Consider the following 16,635-nt stretch of genomic DNA (forward strand, 5'->3'; position numbering starts at 1 on the left):
TCGTGCCCTGGTCTGGGAAGATCCCACATGCCGCGGAGCGGCTGGGCCCGTGAGCCATGGCCGCTGAGCCTGCGCGTCCGGAGCCTGTGCCCCACAAAAGGAGAGGCCACAACAGTGAGAGGCCCGTGTACCGCAAAAAAAAAAAAAAAAAAAACCTCCCATGGCTCCCAATGCCAGTCTAACCCAGTCCCAACTTCTCAGCTGACACTCAGGTCCTCCACGACCCAGCCCAACCTGCCTCCACAGCCCCATTTCCCACTCCTCTCCCACACGCACCCTGGGCTCCAGGCAAAGGAGACACCCACGTGCTCCGCTCCTGCTTCTCTGCCTGTGCGGTGCCCTGCAGCTGGAGCTCTCCCTCACCACCCGCCTCTGCTCGTCCGGTCCTGCCCACCGTCCTTCCTGGCCCACCTCAGACGTCAGATTCTCAAGAAGGCCTTTCAAACGGACAGGAGACCCCGACTTCTCCCCAGCCACAACACTGTGTTTAACCACCCTGACGGCGGCACTGCATTCCACTCCGAGCCCCAGCTACGTAAGTCTCTCTTTGATGAGACTGTAAACTCTTTGAGAGCAGGGATCACAGCTAACTGAGGTGTGTGTGGCCAACAGCACCTAGCAAAGTGCCTCATGGAGAAACACTCAATAAACCGTGGTTATCTGAGACATGAGTGAATGGATGAACTCCTTTCCCCGCTTGTGCTTCCCCAAACCCCAGAAATCCCACCTGGACTGGAGTGGGACAAAATGGTACTCTTTCCAAATAAGTCTCCCACAAGGAGGAAGGCTTAAGAAGGAAGGAGGGGGACTTCCCTGGTGGTCCAGTGGTTGAGACTCGCGCTCCCAATGCAGGCGGCCTGGGTTCGATCCCTGGGTCAGGGAACTAGATCCCGCATGCTGCAACTAAAGATCCCGCATGCCGCAACTAAGACCCGGCGCAGCCAAATAGACAAATAAATATTTTTTTTAAAAAAGAAAGGAAGGAGGGACCTGCCAGGGGTTTCAGATTCTTACCTCATACTCGAAGTCACCCCCCAGTGCCCCGATGTCCAGGTGCAGGTTCTTAAGAAGCTCACTTGAGCTTCGGACACTCTGAAAATGAAAACGATGGCAAGGAAACTGGTCAGCCCAGGGGGCCGAGAAGCTCCTCACTGGTTATACTTTCTGGGTCAGACCCAGCAGGTATACAGACTGAGCCAGGAATGAAGCTGTGGGCTGGAAAATCATTTTCACTTATTTTCAAAGTAGCACAGAGGTTAGCCAAAAGGTAAAGACAGCTCAACTATCCACCAGCAGATGAACAGCTAAACAAAATATGGTATATTCATACAATGGAATATTACCCAGCCACATGTGCGACAACCTGGATGAACCTCGAAAACATTATGCTACATGAAAGAAGCCAGATATAAAAGGACAAAGACAGTATGATTCCACTTGTATGAAATATCTAGAATAGGCAAATTCATAGAGACAGAGGGTAGATCAGGGACTGGGGAGAGGGGAGGATGCAGAGCTTTGTTTAAAGGGTACAGAGTTTCTCTGGGATCATGAACAAGTTCTGGAGATGGACAGTGGTGATGACCGTACAACACTGTGAAGGTAGTTAAGGTCACTGAATTGTACACTTAGAAGTGGTTAAGGGCTTCCCTGGTGGCGCAGTGGTTGAGAGTCCGCCTGCCGATGCAGAGGACATGGGTTCGTGCCCCGGTCCGGGAAGATCCCACATGCCGTGGAGCGGCTGGGCCCGTGAGCCATGGCCGCTGAGCCTGCGCGTCCGGAGCCTGTGCTCCGCAACGGGAGAGGCCACAGCAGTGAGGGAGGATCCCACATGCCGCGGAGCGGCTGGGCCCGTGAGCCATGGCCGCTGAGCCTGCGCGTCCGGAGCCTGTGCTCCGCAACGGGAGAGGCCACAGCAGTGAGAGGCCCGCGTACCACAAAAAAAAAAAAAAAAAGTGGTTAAAATGATAATTATGGTTTACATTTGACCACAATTTAAAAAAAAAATTTTTTTTTCATAGCACAGAGGGTTTCCTGGCCAAGAAAAGGATTCATTCTTACCTGGTTGTCACTCTCCACCTCATCCTCCTCATTGGTCTCCTCTCCTAAAGCCAAGAGGCTGAGAGCATTCTTGTCCTCATGGATGGAGCCCAGGACACCCTTTGTATAAGCAGAAGTCTTGAGACCCTGTGAAGGCTCCAAAATAGAGAAGGAAAGCCAAGGCACTTACGGGGAAGACCCTCAGATTGCCTTCTCCTCTCTCTTCCTGTTTAGATGGCTCCCAGAGCAAGGCCACCACCTCCAGGAAGCTGACCCCAGCAGCTCCAGTTCACACTGATCCCTCCCTGTCCAACTCCTGCTGCCCTGGCTGCAGGGACTGGGAAATCACCACTGCAGTCCCTATGCCCTGGGTCCATCCTCCACCGCCCACAGCCCATGTTCAGCATCCTCCAGGTGTGACTCACCTTCCCCACTAGATTATGAGCATTAAGGACTCAGCCCATGCCCTCTATTTCTCATCCATGGGTCATGGTTCCTAGCATGGAACATGGAGGCCCCACGGTAACTACACCGAACACAAGCAAAAGCATTTACCAGTGAGAGTTCTCCATGCTGACCAGACTCACCGAGCTCCCCAGGCTCACACTTTGAGATCCACGAAGAGCAGAGGGCGGGGCATCCACCAGGCCCCTTAACGGGGCCAGACCCCCGAGAGGAATGTGGACGGGGGCTAACGGGGAGCCCAGGGCCTGGGCAACAGAAAACATCCTGTTACAAACCCAAGAAACCACAGGGCTCTGAGAGCGTGGAGATGGATATAAAAATAAAACATCTAAATCCTGCCCGCTCAAATTTAAACCGCCTCCGTTCAGAGGCTGCTAATGAAATACAACATCCAGAAATTACCATTGTGCCAGCCGTGTGAGAATCATGGGCTGGTTTCCTGATTCTCGTAACTCTGTGCCTATCTCTCAGCAAATGGTTCTTTCACATCTGGCAGATGCTGCAGGGACTCTGCCCTCCCTCCGAAGCCACAGAGGAAGTTGGGGGGTTGGGGGGAGAAGAGACAAAAGCCTCATCTACCAGCATGAGAAGTCTCAAAAGATAAAGTTGAAAACGGATGAATCAAGAAAAAGCAGTCTAAGCATATTATTTACAAATATGGAAGCAAACACTGGAAGAAAGCCGTTGCCTCTGGGGAGGGGTACCCACACCCGAGAACTGCTATATTTCGTTCTATGCCTTTTGGCTCGACTTGACATTGTTTAATAACATGGGCATGTATTACTTCAATTAAAATAAATATTAACTATGAAAAATACACATGAGCAACAAAAGAACTCTCCGCTCTCCACTGATGAGGAAAGGGGCTGGAAGGAGCCTCGCCAGAGGACTCTGCAGGCCCCGCCTTCGCCCTGTTCTTGGGGTGGCCAAACGAAGGCTTTGTGCCAGCAAGGACTGGGGAGAGAAACCAACTGGGTGGCAGAATTTGTGAGACCTTGGGTCGCTCACGGACTCTTGGATTCTCAGTTTACTCATCTGCAAGACAGAGATGATGTGTGTCTTGCTACTTAAGAAGGTTTGTTGAGAAATTCAAATGAGATACTGACGGCAAGGAGCATGTGTGCGTGGCCCAGGGCTACACCAGCGCTATGGAATTGCTATCATTACAGGGATTCACATCACAAGAGTCTGGGCTTAGAAGCCGAGGCAGGATAGCTTTCTGGGGACACTTTACAAAGAGCTCTTTAAAAATCCTCAAACTTAAATTGTATATAAAACAACACAAAAATTCCATTCCTCTCTAATCCCATGGGGACTGAAGAGAGAAAGGGGAACCTGAGGAGGTCAGGCTGAGTTCAGGTGGCCCATCTTCTCACCCGCAGCTGGGCCTGGGGCCAGACCATCGGGGGGGGCTCTGAACACGACCCATTTCTGCATGGGAAGGGCATCAGATGCTTATCTGAAAGGTGACACGAGACCCCCTCCCAAACCTTTGTAGGTTCCCAGTCACCTGGCCTGTTGCAGGGTATCTTCGTTAGGCAGAAAAGGAGCTGATAATAAAAAAATTGGCCAACTTTGCCTGAGCCCTGGGCACCGGGGTAAGCACCTGTCTCATTTCACTCTCAAAACCATCTGAGGCCACAGTCCCCACAAGAGCAAATGGAGACTGGTGAGGTCAAGAGCCCGGCCCCAAATCATAGGGCCTGCAATGAGGGCAGACGTGGGACCGGAACGCAGGGCAGTCTCTGAGCCAGTACCGTACACTGCCTCCTGGCTATGGTGGAAAAGGAGCCCAGCAAGTCTGCTCTGAGGTGAACTGTGAACAAACCCAGCCCGCTCCTCCCAGCCAGCCCAGTGGATCAGCGAGTAAAATTCTTCCCATACTATATTTATGGAAAATTACAGATTCCTAACATGGCTAATTTGCTAACGTGCTGGGGGCCTGAGGGAGGGAGACAGGCCCGCCGAGGGCTTTGTTCTCCCAGGCCTTTACCAAATCAGTGGTTAGCAGGGAAATTATACATCCCTGGCTCCTAGCTGATCACGCACTATGGGCTGTGCGTGGCGTTGTCCTTCAGAGAGGATAAACTTGCTGCCATTGGGCTAATTAAAACTTTCAGGATAATCTGCAGCTTATCTGATATTTATAGTGCTACAGTGGGTATTAGAGCTAACGGAGAACCAGGACACGCCAGCAATTAGGAACCGAGGTAACAACTGGGTAAAGCCACAGCTGGGCAACAGCAAAAGAATAGCCAGGGAAATGCAGATCGACCCCCGTGGTGGTCTGTGATCCAATTTGACTTCTGAATGAGGCAAGTGGTGACTCTTTAAAGGGAAAAAGAGTCAGAATGACAGGGCAAGCCCAACCCTTTGGGAGATCCCCATAGGGGAGGAAGTGAAGGCCCAAACGCGGGCAACACAAGCCTGACACGGGTTATTCACATGGTTCTGGAAACCCTGGGAAGCAAGGAGCAGAGACAGGTCACTGAGCGGCAGAGAGAGCCTGGGCTTCAGCCTCTCACGACAGTGTTAACTCTCCAGTTCTGTGTGATTCCCAGAAGGGGCTAAGTTCAGAGGCTGGGGCTAGGGTGTCTACTTGGGAGGACCGCTCTATAATCAGCTGATGGGGAAGGCTTCCCAAAACCTGGGACAGTGCCTATATCTTGCATGAGTGCCAGGATAAGTGCCACCTTGCTCACCCTCGAAACTGAGCATCTTCAGAGCATGTGAACCACCCACGAAGCACAGTTAGATCGAGGGAAGGGAAGTCTAGATACCCTCAGCCCCCGTCTTGCAGGTGATGGGGCAGAAGAAACAGGAGCTGCATGTCATCCCACAAGACGGCCATCCCGGGTGGTTAAGGGATCAATAGTTACCAAGGGAGGACAGATAACAGGAAAGCAGGCCTGCTGGCTGTTAGGCTGTCAGCTCAACCTGCTCCCTCCCTGTCAAGTTCACTGAGCCTGAAGGCCGTGCTCTCTAAGAAGCCTACCTGGTTGAGAAGCTGCATCTTGCCTGGCTCTGTAGCAAGCCCTCTGCTGGAACTCAGCTTGACCAGCCCCTGCCTGAGGGGGCTGCTGCTTGGCCGGAAACGAGCTTGCTGAGAGGCCTCCTGCCCAGCCGGGGTGCCGGCCACCTTCTGAGGACGCTCCCGCATCTCTGGCCCCCAAGACAGAAACCTGGAGCCCGTGGCTCTGACGGCCTCGTGCTCGCCCTCACTAGACATCCTGGAAGACTCGGCTGCCAGGTGGCAGACCATGCTGGCCAGGTCTCTGCACGGCCTCTCCCGCGCGCTCTCGGGCGGCCCCGGGCCCTCCAGCCGCCTGGAGAGCTTGAACGTCTGCAGGATGTGCTGATAGAACCTCTGGTCCTCAGAGTAGTCTTCACTCTCTGACTGCTCCTCAGCAGAGCTCTGCACGTGGGACAACTGGGGCGCCAGGAAGGGGCTGGGGTGCTGCTCCCTGGGTCCGAGGCCTGACTGACCCACGCCCCGCTCAGATCCCTGTGAGCTCTGCAGGTCCCACGGGAAGTTGGTCACCTCCCCCAGGACCTCAGAGCCAAGGTGAGAGGCCAGGCTGCTGCTACTCTCCAAGTCTGACCCAAACCTGCCCAGCCTCCTGTCTTCTTCGGGGAGCTCCAGAGAGCCTGGGGGTGGTGACTTCTCACTGGCAGGAGACCCTCGAGGGGCCTGCGAGGGGACTGCAGGGGCGCTCTGGGCTGGTTCTGAGACCAGGGTATCAGGGGGTATCAGCAAGAGGCCCTGAGGTGGACCTTTGGCTGAGGCCCCTGGAGCCTCAGGGTCTTTGGGCTCTATTTTCTTGCTGCCCCAAGGGGCGTCCTTGTGGACAAGCTTGGAGACCTGTCCCATCCACAATCCCGGGGGCTCTCGCCTCCTCCTGCCCCTGGCCATGCTGCCCCCTTCCCCAGAAACGCCCTGCCAGCTCTGGCCTTCGGCTGGGCTGCTGACTAACAAGAACGGCTTGCTCTTCCTGGCAGGCAGCATGGGGTCAGAAGAACAAAGGGAGAGGGAGGGATCCTCCTCAGGGGACGGTGAGGGAATGGGGCTCTGGCCCTTGTCCCCCCCGGGGCCAGTGGAGCTCCGCTTGGCCATATTATGCCTGTGCTGCTCCCCTTTCGGCTGCAGGCCCTTGAGGGCTTCCGAAAACTTCGAGTGGACCGAGGTCTGGCTCCTGCTCTCTAACGCATCCTGCCCGTTCCGGAAGGGCCCGGTGTGGTCAGGGCCCAAAGCGCCAGGTTTTTTCTGTCTGGTCCTCATTTCCAGCTCTTCTATTTCAGGGTCTGAAAACCCCAGGTAGATTTTCTCTGTCGCCTGCTGGGGTTTCTCCAGACCCTGCTGATCGCCTAATTCTGTCCTGCAGTGGGCTGGGGCCCTGCCTAAGATTTTCTCCACGTCGGCAAAGATCTGGTGGGTTCGGGAAGCTTGGCCCTTGAAGAGTGACGGTAGCTTGCTGGGCAGGGAGCCCGTGAGAGGCCTAGGGGTGTCAGCCAGCACACGTGGGCTCTTCCCTTTCTTAAAGGAGCCCTCACTTCTAGCCTGCATCTCTTGGTCTAGGTCCAGATCAGCCAGCCCAGGTGCTGAGAGAGGGGATGGGCCACGGAGAAAGGAGGAAGAAGGCAGAAGTCCCTGCTCAGGCTGTGTTTCCTAGATGGGTATATAAACAAGCAGAGAAAACTAAGACAAAGCACTTCTGATTTCTACTTGCTACCTCAGCCCTTGGCAAACCCTTAGCAGAAACCCACCCTCCATTTAAAGAAAAACACAAACCAATGAGGGAAGAAAAGCTAAAAACTCCCTTGAGCTTTATTGTTTTCTGGGCCCTAGTTTCCTTATCTATAAAGAGGAGGTTCGACGAGATCAATGGCTTACAAACGTTGCACCATGGAACCCACATATTGGTTCCGCCTGGTACCTTGGGGGCTGCTATGGTGGGCATGTGATGGGGAACAGGCATCACCAAGACCCACATCCCCAGGTTCAACCAGAGCAGCTCCACTTCTTCTTTATACACTGGCCCTCTATGGAAGAACTGATGTGAAGACAGGGTTCCACTGCTAACAAAAGTCTGAAAATCACCAACTAGATTATCCCAAAGGTACCATCAAGCTCTCAATTCTGTGATTGGTTTATTTCATAAAATCCACCAACCTTATCAAGGACTATCAGAAAGAGTCGAAGAAGGGAGGAAAGAGGGGAAACATAAGCAGTGAACCAAGCCTTGGGAACTTGGACTAGGTCTTCTACCAAAGGCAAGAGTTGGTACTGCTCAAGAGTGGTCCACACAGTCAGGGAATCTTGGGGTAGAAAAAACCATAAAAGATCAACCACATCCTGCAAACATTCACCCTAAACTCCACCCAGCTCTCCTCCAGAGAGCCCAAACCACCTGAGCCCGGTCGCCCACCTGGTCAGGCCTGCCCCTGGACAAACTCTGGTTTGCGCCTGTCCTGAGCCCTAAGATCCAGACTGGCAGCCCAGGGCAGTCCACTTGACCTCAGCTCCTGAAACCACAGCAGGAATCCTTTTTAACAGGGAGCTCCAGGAACTCAGTCACATACCCAGAGCTCAGTCTATTACCCAGCCCTCCACCCCAGAACCCTCACTTCATTCCCTCTCACCTTCAGTCATGCCAGAGCCTTCCCAGATGCTGGTTATCATCTAAAATAGTCCGGGGTTAGTGAAAAGCCCATTATACATCTTTTACCTTTCAAACACATGTCATTAGAAAATTCAGCCTCTTTGGAAATTACCTGTTCTCTTTTCTCCACCTGGAAGAATAAACTTGCTGTCTTATTTCTCAGAACCATGATTAGTAATATTGGGGGCGGGGGGGGTGGGGGGGTGAGGATTATCTGTAGAGCTTGGAAATGATTAAAAAGGATAAATTCATTAGCAACTATCCAATGTCAGAACCGACACCTTGCAAAGGAAGGAAGATGGAGGAAATCTTCACTGAGAAGTAAGCACCAGGCACCAGTGGGAAATAAAGACTATAAATAAGAGAGCAAATCGACTCGACCATTAAGAGGGTTGAAAAGGTATTCCCAGTGTTCCCCACCTGGCTAAACTGGGTTCCCAAGTCCCTCCCTCTCCTCAACGTGGACCACCTGCCTCACACCTGGAGGGACAAATAGAATGATCATGGGAAAGATAACTTTCAACTCTGAGTAAAAAAGCTACTTGGGACCAAGGTGATGGCACTGCAATCAAATTTCAGTTATTCACCGTGAACCGAGGACACTGGCAGCAAAGCCCATCCACAGGGCCAGATAAAGCCTCAAGCTTTTCTTTTTGGATCCTGAAGATACTGATGTTCTGACAACTGAATTATGGCGCATCAAACATCTAGGAATTTGCACCACTGAGACACATGATGAAGCCACATGAGGAAAGCCTGGCTCGGAAAGGAGGGGAGAGGCACTGGCTCCTCCAAGTTTCTCTGGCCTCCACCAAGTGCACCCTGTGTCCCGACTCTCCAGAGGGGCAGATGGCATCACTGCAAAACCCCACCCTCAGCAGGGCACTCACTCACTACTCCTATTATGTCATATCTGCCTCCCAAGGGGGAAAAAGAAATTGCTTCGAGATAGTAACCACTTCTAGAAGCCTGAAAGGAAAATTTGCCAGAAGACAGGCATAATTCAGATGATGCACTATCAAAATATTACTATATTATTTTTATTCTTAACCTCCCAACTGTAAACAGCCAGAGGTTCCCGATATCCCTCAGGTTTCAGGCCTGGCCTCTCTGAGAGCTGGCATCCACTGACTCACCAGGGGACTTCTGGAGGTCTCTTTGTCCTTCTTGTCTTTCTTTTCCTTTTTCTTTTTCTTTTCTTTCTTCTTAGTGACCCCAGGAGTTGACAGTTTCCCCCGCTCTTGGATCACCAAGTTCCGATAGTGCTCATCGCAGGGATGGTCCCACATGGACTGCCCGTTGGCAAAGTTGAAATAGTAAATATCACCTGTGATGTCCTGGCTGGGGATGAGCAGAGGTCACAAGTTAGTCCCTGCTCAGGTCCAAAGCTACATAGGAAAAAAAAAAAGAAGAAGAAGAAGAAAAATGGCAAGAAGGCAGAGAAGAAGGAAGAACTGTGGGGAGAAGGGGAGAGAGAGAAAAGGAAGAGGAGAGGAAAGGATTAACACAAAATTGAAGGGTAGGGACTTCCCTTATGGTCCAGTGGTTAAGAATCTGCCTTCCAATGCAGGGGACGTGGGTTCGATCCCTGGTCAGGGAACTAAGATCCCACATGCCTCGGGGCAACTAAGCCCGTGTGCCACAACTAGAGAGCCCGTGCGCCCTGGAGCTCGCAAGCCACAACTAGAGAAGCCCATGCACTGCAACGAAGAGCCCGCACCACAACAAAGACCCAGTGCGGCCAAAATTAAAAAAATAAAAATTGACGGGTACCATTTGGCTAAGAATAAGGAGTTTCCTTAGATAGAAACAAATGATTGGGATACCTAAGGACTTCTCTAGATGGAGACGTTTAATTGTTAAGGTTCCTGAGAATTCATGGTAGACTAGAGTAGGAATAAACTTGGTTTTAGATAGATAAATACAAACACTATGGTATCATGGAGATAAATTCTGGGATAGAACTTGCTTAATATTTTCATAAATGATCTGAAGAAAAAATATGCGTTGTGATAGCTCTGATTTTGCAAAAGACTCTAAACTCATAGGAGGTGATGATCCAAACTAGTGGAGTCAATCAACAATAAAAGAAAATAATGTAGAAGGTAGGTCTCAACATGAACAAGTCTAAAATAAGCCATTCATCTCACCCACCAGTAATCCATTAGGACAGCTAATAGAAAAAAAAAAAAATCACAATAGCAATATAAAAGATGCAATACCCAGGAATAAATCCAAAGTGTGCAAAATCTTCATAAAGCTTTATTGAAAATTCAGGGGAAGAAAAAAGATAAAACAATTGGAGAGACACCCAGTGTTCCTGAATAGAAAGATTCAAGTCTGTAAACATGCCAATAATCCTCAAATTAATCTATAAATCCAATACAATCCCAATCAGGCTCCTTATGAAATTTGACAAGCTCAATCTTAATTCAAATAAAAGAGAAAATATGCAGTAAAACAGGAAAAATATCAGAGGTAAAAGATAAAAAGACATACAAAAGGCCAAGAAGCACATGAGAAGATGCTTAACACCACTAAAGATTAGGGAAGTGAAAATTAAAACTACAATGAAATGTCACTTCACACCCATTAGCATGGCTATTATCAAAAAAGCAGAAAATATGGGCATTCCCTAGCGGTCCAGTGGTTAGGACTCGGCACTCTCACTGCTAAGGGCCCGGGTTCGATCCCTGGTTGGGGAACTAAAATCACACATGCTGCAGGGCGTGGCCAAAAAAAAAATGCAGAAAATAACAAGCATTGGCAAGGATGTAGAGAAACTGGAACCCTGGTGCACTACTGCTGGGAATGGAAAATGGTGTAGCCACAGTGAACACAGTATGACAGTTCCTCAAAAAAATTAAAAATAGAATTACCATTTGAACCAGAAATTCCACCTCTGGATACATACCCAAAAGAATTGAAAGCAGGGATTCGAACAGACATTTGTACACCAATGGTCACAGCACCACTATTCACATAGCCAAACGGAAAGAGAAATTCTCAGGTGCCAGAAACAAAAAGAAAACATGAAACCTGAATAATAAGTGCATGAACTGACAGGTCAAAACTGGTATCTGACCTGGATATAGGCCCGTGGAACTTGGGTTTTAATGCCAGTTTAGAACAAAATGTGGCCTCAGGCCTTCGTGAATTTGGAAATGAGACCCTAGATGTATATGGGGCCCTTCGGGCTGTTCCCTCCATGAATAAAATGACCTAGGTCATGGAAGCAGCAAGGAAGCATGTCACCCACTCCAGGTTCTAGGTAGGCAAAATAAAATTTAATGAAAAACTGAAACCCCAAGACACATGTAGATATATAGTCCAAAATGTGGTAAGGGAATCCCAAGTCAGGAAATTAATGTAAAAATTTAGTCCTAAACCACTGAAAACTCCTTGGCAGAAACCATTGTAAAGCCACTCAACAACCTAGGAATGAGATACTCACAGAAAATAACCTCTGCAGAAGATGAATTCACAAAATGCACAATACCTAATTACAGAGGAAACATTTCACCATGAGGGAAAATCAGTAACACAATGAAAAGAAGAACTGAGAGTAGAACAATCAAAAGAAGACTAAAAATAACAATATTTAAAATTATTGTAGGGATAAAGGAGTAGAATCCATAATGAAAGAACAGAACTCTAAAAAAACCTAGACATATTGAAAAGAACATAAGAGAACTTGAAGGAACTGGTAGTCATTAAATTCAAAATGAAAAACAACCAGATCTGATGCAGAAGAAGAAAGAAATAGTGAATTGGGAAATAAATATGCTAAAGGAAATTATAAAGTGATTTTTCAAATATGAAACAGAAGTTAAGAGACATGGAGGATCAAATAATAAGGTCCAATATATTTCCAGTAAGAGGTGTAGAAAAGAAAGTGATAATGGTTGAGAATTTTCCAAAATTTAAGAGATATATGAGTCCTCAGAGTAAGGAAGCACTCCAATTCCTATACACAGTAAATAACAATGAATCCACACCTAGATACACTGTCGTGAAATTACAGAACACCAGAGATTAAAAACAAAATAATAAAAACAACCAGAGGGGGGGAAAAGTTGATTACCTACAAAGGAACAACTAATGAAACCAAAAAATATGTCTTACTAGCAAAACCAGTGGTCAGAGATAATGGTATACAGTATTGTCAAACAGCTGTTGACAAATCTGTACTCAACTAAACCACTATTCACGAGTGAGACCAGGGACTTCCCTGGTAGCACAGTGGTTAAGAATCCGCCTGCCAATGCAGGCAACACGGGTTCGAGCCCTGGTCCGAAAGATCCCACATGCCTCAGAGCAACTAATCCCGTGCATCACAACTACTGAGCCTGCACTCTAGAGCCCGCGTGCCACAACTACTCCGCGTGCCGCAACTACTGAAGCCTGTGCACCTAGAGCCCGTGCTCCGCAACAAGAGAAGCCACCGCAATGAGAAGCCCGCGCACTGCAACGAAGACCCAAGGCAGACAAAAATAAATAAATAAAATTAAAATTTAAAAGAAAGAGTGAGACCAGGGATTTCCCTAGCAAGGACTCAGAGCTTTCACTGCTGGGGCCCAGGTTCGATTCCTGGTCGGGAAACTAAGATCTCACAAGCCACACAGTGTAGCCAAAAAAAAATACAAAAAAAAAGAGTGAGACCAGACAACAATTACTCAGGACACAGGAAGATAAACACATTTAGCATGCTTGATATAAAGGACATTTAAGAACCCTGTATCCAAAAACAGAAACGGACTCACAGACTCAAAACAAATTTATGGTTACCAAAGGGGAAAGGGATGAGGTAAGGAAAAATCAGGAGTTTGGGATTAGCAGATACAAACTACTATATATGAAAAACAACAAGGTCTTACTGTATAGCACAGGGAACTATATTCAACATCCTGTAATAAACTATAATGGAAAAGATTTTGAAAAAGAATATTTTTTTAACATCTTTATTGGAGTATAATTGCTTTACAATGCTGTGTTAGTTTCTGCTGTATAACAAAGTGAATCAGCTGTATGTATACATATATCCCCATATCCCCTCCCTCTTGCACCTCCCTGCCACCCTCCCTATCCCACCCCTCTAGGTGGTCACAAAGCACCAAGCTGATCTCCCTGTGCTACGTAGCTGCTTCCCACTAGCTATCTATTTTACATTTGGTAGTGTATGTATGTCCATGCCACTCTCTCACTTCGTCCCAGCTTACCCTTCCCCCTCCCCATGCCCTCAAGTCCATTCTCTAAGTCTGCGTCTTTATTCCTGTCCTGCCCTAGGTTCATCATATATTCTTATATATGTATGTGTGTGTGTGTGTGTGTGTGTGTATGTATGTATATATATATAAAACTGAATCACTTTGCTGCACACCAGAAACTAACACAAAATTGTAAATCAACTATACTTCAATAAAAAAAAGGAACCCTGGGGACTTCCCCAGTGGCGCAGTGGATAAGACTCCGCGCTCCCAATGCAGGGGGCTTGGGTTCGATCTCTGGTCAGGGAACTATATCCCACATGCATGCCGCAACTAAGAGTTCGCATGCCACAACTAAGGAGCCCGCCTGCCGCAACTAAGCAGCCCACGGGCTGCAACTAAGACCTGGTGCAACCAAATAAATTAATTAATTAAAAAAAAAAGAACCCTGTATCCAAAAATGAGAGACTACATTCTTATCAAGCACACATAGAACATTTACATAAACAGGATCACTTACTGAACAAAAAGAACTCTCAACGTGTAACAAAGAATAGATATAATGAACAAATAAAATGGAAATCAGTAATTTAAAAAATACCCAACTCTATCCATCTCATCGCATTCAAGCTATCATTTTGGAGCAAAGGTACTTAACAAAATTTAAAAGAAATCAAATCCAATAATATATAATCATTACCAAGCAGAGTTTACCCCAGGAATGTAAGGTTGGTCTAACATTTGAAAATCAATCAATATAACTGACCATATTAACAGACCAATATAGAAAAATCATATGATTCTATCAATAGATATAGAAAAAAATATTTGACAAAATCCAACATCCATTTTGGATTTAAACTCTCAGCAAGCTAGGAATACAAGGGAACTTCCTCATCCTGACAAATGGCATTTAGAAAACCCTACAGCTAACAACACCTAACATCATACTTAATGGTGAAAGACTGAATGCTTCCCCTTAAGATCAGGAACAAGGCCAAAATGTCCATTGTCACCACTTCTATTCATTTGTACTGGAGGTTCCAGTCAGTGCAGCAAGGCAAGAAATAGAAATATAAGGTATCCAGGTTAGAAAGGAAGATGAAAAAATGTCTTCATTCCCAGAAGACATACCATCTATGTAGAAAATCCTATAGAATCTACAAAAAAGCTACTAGAACTGACATAAGTAAGTTTAGCAAGGTTGCAGGCTACAAGGTCAGTATACAAAAACCAATTTTATTTTTATATGAAGGCAATCAACAATTGGAAATTGACATTAAAAAAAACATAACGGAAAAGAATATGAAAAGAATGTATATGTATTTATAACTGAATCACTTTGCTGTCCAGCAGAAATTAACACAACATTGTAAATCAACTATACTTCAATAACATAAAAATAAATAAATAAATAAAAGATACCATTTACAGAAGCATCAAAAAAAGAGAGATAAATGTGACAAAATATGGGCAAGATGTGTACACTAAAAACTAAAAAAGATTTCTTAGCGATATTAAAGAAAACCTAAATATTGAATAAATGGAGACAGACTGTGTTCATGGGTTGGAAGATTCAATATTGTTTAAGATGTCAGTTCTCCCGAACTGATTTATAGATTCAATACAATTCCAATCAAAATCCTAAGAGGATTTTTTTTTTTGTAGAAAATGACAAGCTGATTCTAAAATTCATATGGAAATGCAAGGGACCTAGAATACAACTTTGAAAATGAAGAACAATTTGCAGCACTTACCCTAAATGAGTTCAATATTTATAATAAAGCTACAGTAATCAAGACAGTATGGTACCGGGGAGAGGAACCAAGATGGCAGAGTAGAAGGATGTGCTCTCACTCCCTCTTGTGAGAACACCAGAATCACAGCTAGCTGCTGGACAATCATCGACAGGAAGACACTGGAACTCACCAAAAAAGATACCCCACATCCAAAGACAAAGGAGAAGCCACAATGAGATGGTAGGAGGGGCACAATCACAGTAAAATCAAATCCCACAACTGCTGGGTGGGTGACTCACGACGAGAGAACACTTATACCACAGAAGCCCACCAACTGGAGTGAAGGTTCTGAGCCCCACATCAGGCTTCCCAACCTGGGGGTCCAGCAACGAGAGGAGGAATTCCTAAAGAATCAGACTTTGAAGCCTAGTGGGATTTGATTGCAGGACTTCGACAGGACTCGGGGAAACAGAGACTCCACTCTTGGAGGGCACACACAAAGTAGTGTGTGCATCGGGACCCAGGGGAAGGAGCAGTGACCCCAGGTGAGACTGAACCAGACCTACCTGCTAGTGCTGGATGGTCTCCTGCAGAGGCGGGGGGGCGGGGAGGCACTGTGGCTCAATGTAGGAGAAGCCACAATGAGATGGTAGGAGGGGCACAAGCACAGTAAAATCAAATCCCACAACTGCTGGGTGGGTGACTCACAGACGAGAGAACACTTATACCACAGAAGCCCACCAACTGGAGTGAAGGTTCTGAGCCCCACATCAGGCTTCCCAACCTGGGGGTCCAGCAACGAGAGGAGGAATCTGTGGCTCAGTGTTGGGACAAGGACACTGGCAGCAGAAGTTCTGGGAAGTACTCCTTGGCGTGAGCCCTCCCAGAGTCTGTCATTAGCCCCACCAAAGAGCCCAGGTAGGCTCCAGTGTTGGGATGCCTCAGGCAAAACAACCAACAAGGAGGGAACCCAGCCCCACCCATCAACAGTCAAGTGGATTAAAGTTTTAAAGCCACAATGAGATGGTAGGAGGGGCACAATCACAGTAAAATCAAATCCCACAACTGCTGGGTGGGTGACTCACGACGAGAGAACACTTATACCACAGAAGCCCACCAACTGGAGTGAAGGTTCTGAGCCCCACATCAGGCTTCCCAACCTGGGGGTCCAGCAACGAGAGGAGGAATTCCTAAAGAATCAGACTTTGAAGCCTAGTGGGATTTGATTGCAGGACTTCGACAGGACTCGGGGAAACAGAGACTCCACTCTTGGAGGGCACACACAAAGTAGTGTGTGCACCGGGACCCAGGGGAAGGAGCAGTGACCCCAGGTGAGACTGAACCAGACCTACCTGCTAGTGCTGGATGGTCTCCTGCAGAGGCGGGGGGGCGGGGAGGCACTGTGGCTCAATGTTGGGACAAGGACACTGGCAGCAGAAGTTCTGGGAAGTACTCCTTGGCGTGAGCCCTCCCAGAGTCTGTCATTAGCCCCACCAAAGAGCCCAGGTAGGCTCCAGTGTTGGG

General features: G+C 47.8%; 1 protein-coding gene across 1 annotated transcript in view; it reads right to left on the reverse strand.

Annotated features, from left to right (window-relative positions):
* The window catches only part of CEP164 (centrosomal protein 164), a 73,448-nt gene that overhangs the window by 38,486 nt on the left and 18,327 nt on the right, over window positions 1–16,635 (reverse strand). Inside the window, 5 exon segments of the mRNA XM_055091513.1 lie at window positions 1,015–1,092; window positions 2,062–2,196; window positions 2,596–2,627; window positions 2,630–2,750; window positions 9,302–9,506. Coding sequence (XP_054947488.1) covers window positions 1,015–1,092; window positions 2,062–2,196; window positions 2,596–2,627; window positions 2,630–2,750; window positions 9,302–9,506 — 571 coding nt within the window.

The sequence above is a fragment of the Physeter macrocephalus genome, chromosome 16, assembly GCF_002837175.3.
Source record: "Physeter macrocephalus isolate SW-GA chromosome 16, ASM283717v5, whole genome shotgun sequence".
Classification (NCBI taxonomy): Eukaryota; Metazoa; Chordata; class Mammalia; order Artiodactyla; family Physeteridae; genus Physeter; species Physeter macrocephalus.